This window comes from Neovison vison, chromosome 8, assembly GCF_020171115.1.
Source record: "Neovison vison isolate M4711 chromosome 8, ASM_NN_V1, whole genome shotgun sequence".
In the NCBI taxonomy this organism is placed as follows: domain Eukaryota; kingdom Metazoa; phylum Chordata; class Mammalia; order Carnivora; family Mustelidae; genus Neogale; species Neogale vison.
This window is the reverse complement of record NC_058098.1, coordinates 95,853,096-95,862,166: the sequence shown is the minus strand read 5'-3', so window position 1 is coordinate 95,862,166 and position 9,071 is coordinate 95,853,096. Positions and strand designations below refer to the sequence as shown.

The 9,071-nt window shown below is 41.6% G+C and overlaps 1 protein-coding gene across 1 annotated transcript; it reads right to left on the bottom strand.

The window, feature by feature from the left end:
• Nucleotides 1-688: 688 nt before the first annotated feature.
• MRPL19 (mitochondrial ribosomal protein L19) lies at nt 689-8,578 on the bottom strand. Its single transcript, XM_044261506.1, has 6 exons — nt 8,475-8,578; nt 8,184-8,301; nt 4,746-4,864; nt 4,398-4,532; nt 1,234-1,415; nt 689-1,081 (listed from the first exon to the last, which is right to left on the bottom strand). The coding sequence occupies exons 1-6, from the start codon at nt 8,575-8,577 to the stop codon at nt 860-862; spliced, it is 879 nt and encodes a 292-aa protein (XP_044117441.1). The 5' UTR covers nt 8,578; the 3' UTR covers nt 689-859.
• Between the last annotated feature and the right edge of the window lie 493 nt (nt 8,579-9,071).

Sequence of the window (9,071 nt, the reverse complement as noted above, 5' to 3'; positions counted from 1 at the left end):
TGGATCAGCAAGGACACTCCCAGTATCCCACAGAAGTATTGTTTTGAGCTGTCCTCTGAGCTGGAGTTTGATTCATCATGAGGTGAAAACCAGAGCATAGAGAGCAGTCTACTCCCTCCACATTTCTGCCAGGCATCAGTTACCCACACTCCGGCCTATCAGATGGCCTGCGGTGAGCCTTCTATTTAAGGACTCACGACCTTAGCCATGAACCGCCTCAAAGTGATCTTATATATTCTCAGGGAAAATGCAGCCGGACTATGACCAGAAGACTTAGGTTCTCCCTGAAGCCTTCATGTAATAATGATATTGTCCTCTTGTATCTGCCAACAGGTTTCCCCAAACGAGGAATGTTGTTTTAGAATGTATATGTAGGGAATAAACCAAAAGAAATGCAAGGGAATGACTGACACGGTCAGGATAGTGCTTGTATCCAGGGGAGGAGAGAAGGATGTACTTGCAGACACACAAATCCAAGTAAGTGTTCTATTTCTTAACCTTCTTAGAGATTACTAAATGTTTTACCTCTTGCCCTGAGGTATCAATGTTCACTTTATTATTATTCTTCATATCATCCCTTTCTTGTATTTACAATTTATTTCACAAACTTAAAAAAATCATCCTACCACTTCCATGTTCAGGATCCAGACTTGATGAAGAGCATTTTGGTAATGATATAACTCTAAAGTAACAAACTGGTGTGCTCTTTTTATTTATTTTTTTACAATAGTACTCGTAAACTAATGAACGTTGAGTTGATTTAATGACTATGTCCTCATATAAGAAATTAAATTGGTCCTTAAAGAAATCCTCCGGGAGTCAGCATCTCCTCTGCAAAGAACCGAACTGATTCTCAGAATCAGGACTTCTTCGATGCTTCAATTTCGTCCCATATTGCAGCTTCGATTTTTGAAGTATCATATTTCTGCATCATATCGAACTCGAGCCATGGCTGACTCCACTTCTGAGCTTCTTTGATTTGCTCTTCGGTTAAACAGAGATCAAATCTGATGCCTTTAATATTAAATTTGGGACGTTCCCAGCGTTTGGACCAGGGTTTAGGCTTCATTTTTACTTTCAGCTATGGAAGATATTAAAAAAATAATAATAATAATATTTTAAGCTGATAATCACAAGCAAATATTCTTCTAAAAGTTTTCATTAAGATGACTCTTTCTTACAGAGAACTCTCTTTCTACAGAGAACTTTCAGTTCCAAAAGTACAGCTTATACCTGATTCACAGGAACATCGTGGCTAGGTTCATGTGCTACCGGCTTCATATCCATATCAAAAGTGCTGTATTCCGGAAGGGCATCTCGTAAGTATAGCAAACTATCATCCAGCCGTTTCTCTAATTTGACTACCTGGATCTCCTGGATTCGAGGATTATAAAGTTCAAAGCAAATCTCAACACCTAAAAAGAGAAAGTATATTTTTACCCACTAAACCCAGATGTCTGCCTATGCCTCTTACAACAATAAGAATTACTTCATTACAGAACTTGCAGTTTTGCACATAGGAAATGTGACATAAATTTGTCATTTTTAAGATGATCAACAGAAAAAGAAACAAGCTAAAGTCCATGTAGACGGAAAAGTGAAAAAATCTGAGAATCTGATAGTTTAAAGAAAAATGTCTTCTATAAACAGGCACACATCTCTTCACATCTGATAGTATACACATGGAGAAAATTTGAGGAAATTCTTCACTGCCATGTTCTTGTTTATTTTTTAATTACTTAAAAAAACCTTAATCTTTTGCATTAAGGGCAACAGGACTGATGATGTAAAAAAAAAAGAATAAATAAATTCTCAAGTTCTAACTTTGGTTTAGAAGCCCCTCTAAAGGATGGCCTGGGTTTAAAACATGCCGGGGCCCTCCATATGAAGCAAGCTTGGAACAGCTGAAGATATGTCTTCTGTAGTATCAAATGCTAGAGGGAAAGAGTATATTTCACGTTTCCTGAAATAAACCCAAGAGAAATACAAATATATGTGATCATCATTAACACCTACTGTTTAACGCCAGGATCTAATCCATGATTTACTACACACCTGTTCTGTTCCACATACTCGGGATTTAGGAACTGTACCTATAGTAAACTCAAAATAGGTCAAGATCCTTTTCTTCTCCTAACGCTTACATTCTAATGGATGCCAAACAATAAACACACCATCTCATTTACAATTCATAATTTCACTTAATTTCATAGAGTCAAGACAAACAGTGATTACATGTGGCTGGGGAATAAGCAGAACAAAAATAGTATAGTCAGGGAGAGCCTCTCTGAAAAGATGATCGAAACTGATGCAATAGGGGTGCCTGGCTGGCTCTGTCAGTAGAACATGCGACTCTTGCTCTGGGTTGCAGGTCTAAGCACCACGTTGGGTAGAGACTACTTAAAAATAAAATCCTACAAAAAAAATAAATAAACGGACACTATAAATAGCTAAGAAAACACCAGGCAGAAAGGACAGCAAATGTAAAGGCCCTGGGGTCTTAACAAATTTGCCATATTGGGACAAAAACAGAAAAAAGTCCTTCTGGCTGGAGCCTAGTGAGTTAGTGGGTCAGGAAACCAGACACACAGCACAGCTGCCGGCAGGGGGCAGTGGAGGCATGGATGGGAGTGGTGGCCATGGAGATGAAGATGGAGAAACAAAACAGGAGTATTTTTTTGGAGATCAAGAGAAGAAAAACCGATTGCCTGGATGTGGGTAAGAATGGAGAATAAATAAACTATTTACAAGCTCTTAATAAGCTATTTTTATATCTCCTAAACTTTTGGTTTCAGTAAACGGGTGGGCAGTGGTGCCGTTTCTAGACATAGAAAAAACAAAGAGGAACACACTGTGAGGAGACACAGAATCCTATTCGGAACTCCTGCTTAAAAGATATGCAGTTGGAAATTCGAAAAGCTAAATGTTCTTTTTTTTTTTTTTAAGATTTTATTTATTTATTTGAGAGAGAGAGAGAGAGAAAGAGTGTGTGAGAGAGATCAGCAGGAGAAGCAGACTCCCTGCTGAGCAGGGAGCCCGATGTGGGATTCAATCCCGGGACTCCAGGATCATGACCCGAGCCAGGATCATGACCCGAGCCAAAGGCAGTTGCTTAACCACCCAGGCGCCCTCGAAAAGCCAACTGTATGTGCAAATCTGGAACTCGGAAAGGGTCAGTTCCTGAGATACAGATTTGGGGCCTGTCGTCATATGGATGGTATTTAAAGCCAATGGACTGAAAGAACCACCAAAGAAAGTTGTTTTTCCCTTCAACCTGTCCACAGAAAGTACTTTAGGAGAGGGTGACAGGGAGTGAACAGCCCTGGAGGAGTCGATGGCCAGTATCTCACACACAGTACTGCACGCAGCTGACCACAACCCTGGGAGGTAGAAACTACTATTATCTCAATTTTAAGAAAGAAAATCAAACCAAGGTCCGTCTAAATTACACCTGTGTTTGTGTCTTTCTATTATAAGCGTCTTCAAGCACATGACCTGAGGGAAGGCACACATTTCTGCAACCAGCCTAGTCCTGCTGAGCCCCTCCATGCAGGGTGCCACAGGTCAGGACCACATAAGAAGAGTCACTGTTCTCATGGTTCACTTTTCTTTTCTTAAAGATTTTATTTATTTATTTATTCGTCAGAGAGAGAGAGAGAGAGAGAGCGAGCACAGGCAGGCAGAGGGGCAGCAGAGGCAGAGGGAGAAGCAGGCTCCCTGCTGAGCAAGGAGCCCAATGTGGGACTCGATTCCAGGACGCTGAGATCATGACCTGAGCCGAAGGCAGCGGCTCAACCAACTGAGCCACCCAGGTGCCCCCACTTTTCTTGAATATAATACTTCACTGTCGGGGATCATGTCCCCAAAGCACACAACTCTGAAGAAGAAAACGTCACTGTCCTGCCATTTTGACTCATAGTCTTTCTAAAAGAGGCCTCTTGGGCCTCTGTCTTACTAGGCATAAACAAGAAATTCTGCCTTTTTAAAGATTCCTCTGATTCTTATCAAACTGTGATGATTGTGGTGACCGTCACAATATAAAGCAAAGCAGGGGCATCCACTTTAGGACAAAGTGACTCATCCAGATATCACTGTGTTTATCTTAATGTTCTCATGAGTCATTTACTCCAGCAATGAATGTCCCCACACTGTGTATAGTCCCCTGCTTCCTCTTGTGAAGTGGCCAAAGGCTGGCCAGTCCGTTGTTCCCAGATTGCACAAGAAGCCGACCTCCTGGGGAAGTGCCGCGTGGACATCCATCCGGCGGCCTGTCCCAGTCCATTCTCGGGCCCCAGGCTCCACGGCAGGGCCAGATGCCTCATCCCAGGATGCAGAACACAAAATGGAATCCTAAGAGAACACCTTCCAGAAAATCAAACTAATGCAATGAAACCTACCTTGTCCTTCGATAGTATTTCTAAGGATAAAAGTAGCTCCAAGGCCAGCTCCTGATCTCTGGATACAGATCCCCAGAAACTGGCTGGTTTTCCCACTGGCGAACTGGTCGGCTGTGGTCACGCGAAGTATGCTTCCTACACATGCAGAGGAGAGGTGAACTTTGACGTGACATGCAGAAACACATGAACAGCATGACCAGGCAACCTCGTAACTTCTTAAATATTTTAATACATTAGGAAGAGGTACCTCATCTGGGCAAAACCCAGAGAGGTGGAAAACATCTCCCCTAAGTGAAGAAAAGGAGCCCTTCCCACCACTAATAATAAAAGCGCCCGGCTCTTACTGACCAACGTAGAACTCTGGAATATGGAGTACTTTTCTCCTTTCTAACATGTCTTTTCTTTCTATTTGAAATTTCAGAGGATTTGTTCTTCCCCTTGGAGGAATAAATTCAGGACTCAAGAATCTGTGAAAAATAAAAAATAAAAATAAAAGGCAAACTTAAAAGCAAACTGTTGCTTTACCAGAAAAATTAAAGACTATGACGTTGATGTGTTTTATTTGTTCTTCTCTAAAGAAAAGTCAATTCTTTATTCCTAAAATTGTTGTTAATGCCCATGAAAATAGCTAACAATTCCTGAGTACTCACCTGGCATTAAGGGCTTATGAAAATCAAAAGTATAGAATAATGCTTACAACAATCAGGTGGGTATAGGGTTATCATCCCCTTTTCACAGATGAAAATGAGGCTTGGAGAAGGTAAGTAACTGACATATTGTTTTATTAACTATATACTTATTAAGTCAAGATTTAAATGTAGGCATGTCTGTCAGGCTACAAAGCCTAGGGCCATAAACCACAGGCCTCATATTGAGTTGTACATGTTAAAACAAGTGACACTAGAAAAATATAAACCTAGAAATCATTAACTGCAAACTAACTTTAAAAGTAATCTCCCTATTCTCTTACTTCTCTAAGCTAACTTCTTTAAAGCATAAATGGCATTACCCTGAAAATTCATGTCCTTATTACCCATCCCAAGAAATAAGTGATCAATATTTTTGAAGCCCTAGTGTACGCCTCCCTCCCCTCAGTTAATTACTATGGTTAATTCATTAAATTTGGTGATGATTATTCCTATGCATTTCTCCCATTTCCATAATGTTGCTTCACTAGTCTCTCAGGAATTCCCAGGGGTACCGAAGAAGCAGGCCACTTCAGGTGAATAGGTGGCAGCTTCAGTAACAGCAAACAGACCTTATATATGGGCTTATTTTGGGCGGCAGCAAGACAAATGAATCTCCATACCCACTGCCAAATCTTAAAAAGTTATAAAGAGGCCCTAAGTGGGCTCAGTCACACATTCCATGTAGCCATTTTCAACAACATCATCATATCAAGGCTTTGTCTTTGGAGCAGTCTCTGGGGGGCAGGAAAGGCAAGCAGAACCCACACTGCAAGAAGAGGGGAGGGGGCAAGGCGGTGGCTTCCAGCCCACATATCAATCAGTGGTCATGTCTTTTTTTTTTTTTTTTTTTTAATTTATTTGAAAGAGAGACTGAAGTGGGGCTGGATCCCAGGACCCCAAGATCATGCCCTGAGCAGAAGTCAGATGCTTACTGAATGAGCCACCCAAGGTGCCCCAGTGGTCATGTCTTTTTGATGATGATTACCCCCAACACTCAATTTCCTCCTTTGAAAATTTTTAAAGCCACCAAAAAATTGAAATGGTAATACAATGAACACCCATATATACATCAACTTGTTTCACCAACTGCCAACATTTTGACATATGTGCTTCATATACACATGTAATTTTTTTCCTGAACTATTTGAAAATGTCGAACATCAAGATGTTTCATCCCTGAATACTTTAGAAAGCTTCTAAGAATAGGAACTTTCTGCTACATTTACCGTAATACCTTTATGACATCTAAGAATTTATGCATTAATTCAATAATACAATCTGTTATATACTTTGCATTTAAACTGATTTAAATCTATTTAAACTCATATATCTAATTGTCCTGGAAAAGATCTTTTACAGCTGTTTGTTGCCCAGTCTAAACTATCAAAAGCTTCACACATTACACCTGGGTATTACTCCCTTTAGTCTCTTAAACTGGCACTGTTCCTCATCTTTGTATTTTTGTAACACTGACTGTTCTGAAAAGTCAAAGCCCATTGTATTACAGACAATCCAAGGATTCTGGATTTATTGTTTCCACATGTGTAGACCAAGTTAAACATTTTGGGTAAAAATATTACACAGGTGATCATGTGACTGCCTTATGCTATCATATCAGGAGATATATAACGTCAGCTTGTATGGTTACTACGGAAGCTAGGTTTGATTGCTTTGTGAAAGTGGAGAATTTCCCCTTTAAATTTTAAATTTTATACTTTACATATGCATGTATGTCTGGGCAACATAAAAATGTTATCATACTGTATCAATTCTCCTGCGGGTTGCTTTTTTCCCTACACATCTTAATTGTGAAGTTCATCCATGTTAGCTCTAGTTCATTCATTTTTCACTGCCACATAACACTCTATTACATAAATGTATTTGCCTATTCACCTACTGATAGATATCTCTGTGTTCATCCTTGTACATGTATCCTTAAGGGTACATATTTATTATTTTTTTCGTATTACTTTTAGTTGTGTACCAACCTGATGGAATGATATACACAACCTCAAACTTACTAAATTTTGTCCAGTTGTTTTCCAAAGTAGTTACATGATTTACATTCCTATTTATTTAACTGAATGGTATGAAGTTTTGCCATTTAAAAGAGATCTTCCGGGCGCCTGGGTGGCTCAGTGGGTTAAGCCGCGGCTCAGGTCATGATCTCAGGGTCCTGGGATCGAGTCCCACATCGGGCTCTCTGCTCTGCAGGGAGCCTGCTTCCTCCTCTCCCTCTCTCTGCCTGCCTCTCTGTCTGCTTGTGATCTCTGTCTGTCAAATAAATAAATAAAATCTTAAAAAAAAAAGAGAGAGATCTTCCTTTTCCACATTAAAAAAGGCTGTATAAGGAAATCTTTTTTAATCTCTAGCTTCCATAAATTCAGTGTTATTTCGGCTTAGAACTGGATATTTGCAAAGTTAAACACACACACAGAGGCACACAGAGGTAATCCAATCAACAACAAAGAGCCCTTTCAGAAAGCCTTATATCACACCAAGTTTTTCCCGCTAAAACTGGATTTTTAATAAGGTTGTTGTACAGTTCTACGCTTTCTGCAAATCCTAGGTTATCTAAATTTACAGGTACCTCCAAAGTTACCAGCATTCATCAAGTTGGCCAAGCTTTTAAACCATTGTTTTGGAAAGTAAATTTAAGACGCAAATTAGCGGAAAATTTTATCGCTGCATCGCAGTTTCAGGAAACTAAAACAAGTGAATTTGGGAAGGGAAAACAGGGTGAGTTCTGGCCAACCCATTTTTACTAAGGCAAGGAATAATCGGCTGCTTAAACAGGTAAAATACGATGTACTTCAGAGAAAAATTCTCAATACAGGCTAAAGGCCGAAGCAAAGAGCTTCAAATCGGGGGAATCCTTGATTGAAGTTCTGATTTAGTAGGACTGCAGAGAAAGGTCAATCCTGGCTTGGAAAAAACGAGGAAGACAAAACTAAGTTGGAAGAGCTCTGCATGAGCCTCAAGAATTCTGCACACAAGTTCGTGCACTGAGAGAGAGTTCCAGCTCGGCTTTAGAGTCCAGATCTCCAAAGCAAAGACAGGTTCCTGAGCGCACAGACCCAAAACGCCCGGGCCTCACCTCCTTTCCTGAAGCGGCGGACGGCGTTTGTCCACAATGACAGGTTTCGGCGGCGGCTTGAACGCGCCGGGCTCAGAAGGTCTGGTGCTCCGCGGACGCTCCGGCCCCACGCGGGCCCCTGCAGTGCGGGCGACAGAGGTCAACAGAGCTCGCCCTGAGCTCCCGCTGAGCCCTGCAATCTCCCCCAACTCGCGGTCCCACGAGGGTTGCCCCGGACTTCTAGGCTCGCCTCCCTCGAACCTGGCCCCGAGCTCCTTCTTGACCCCGGCTTGCAAGCCCCGCTCCACTTACGCCAGGCGATGGAGGCTGGAGCAGGGAGCAGCACCCTGGCGGCTCGAAAGCCTCGGGACAGCTCCATTGCGGCCCCGCAGGTCCCTGCAATGGAGGCCGCCATGTCGGTTCACTAAGGTCAAGACTACAACTCCCAATAATCAGTGCGACGAGGGGGCGGCTACTTGAGGTTGGATGGCAGCTGCTAAGGGACAAAATAGCCAAGACTCTCACTACCACCCACCTTTTCCTCTGCACTCTCCCAAATAACCTCCAACCCCGGGAAGTATTTCAGGGAAAGTGCGGATTTCTCTAGTTCCCTACAATGTGCCAAGTTTTATCCCTCCATAGGGGTGTTCTCTCAGCCTAGAAAACTCCTTCTTTGAATCAATTCTGTCTTCACTTTCTCAAGCTTAGCTACTTAAAAACCGCATTATAGGCTCCTAATCTTATTAGGTAACTTCCATTAGCATCATCTGCAATTCAATTTTTAATTTAATTTTTAATTACTTGGGTGATTATTGGATTGTCTAGTTCCGACATTACCCTCCTCCACGAGTGCACCGACGGAGGAGGTCATCTTTGCTCACTGTTTTATCCCAGCACCTACTAGCTACC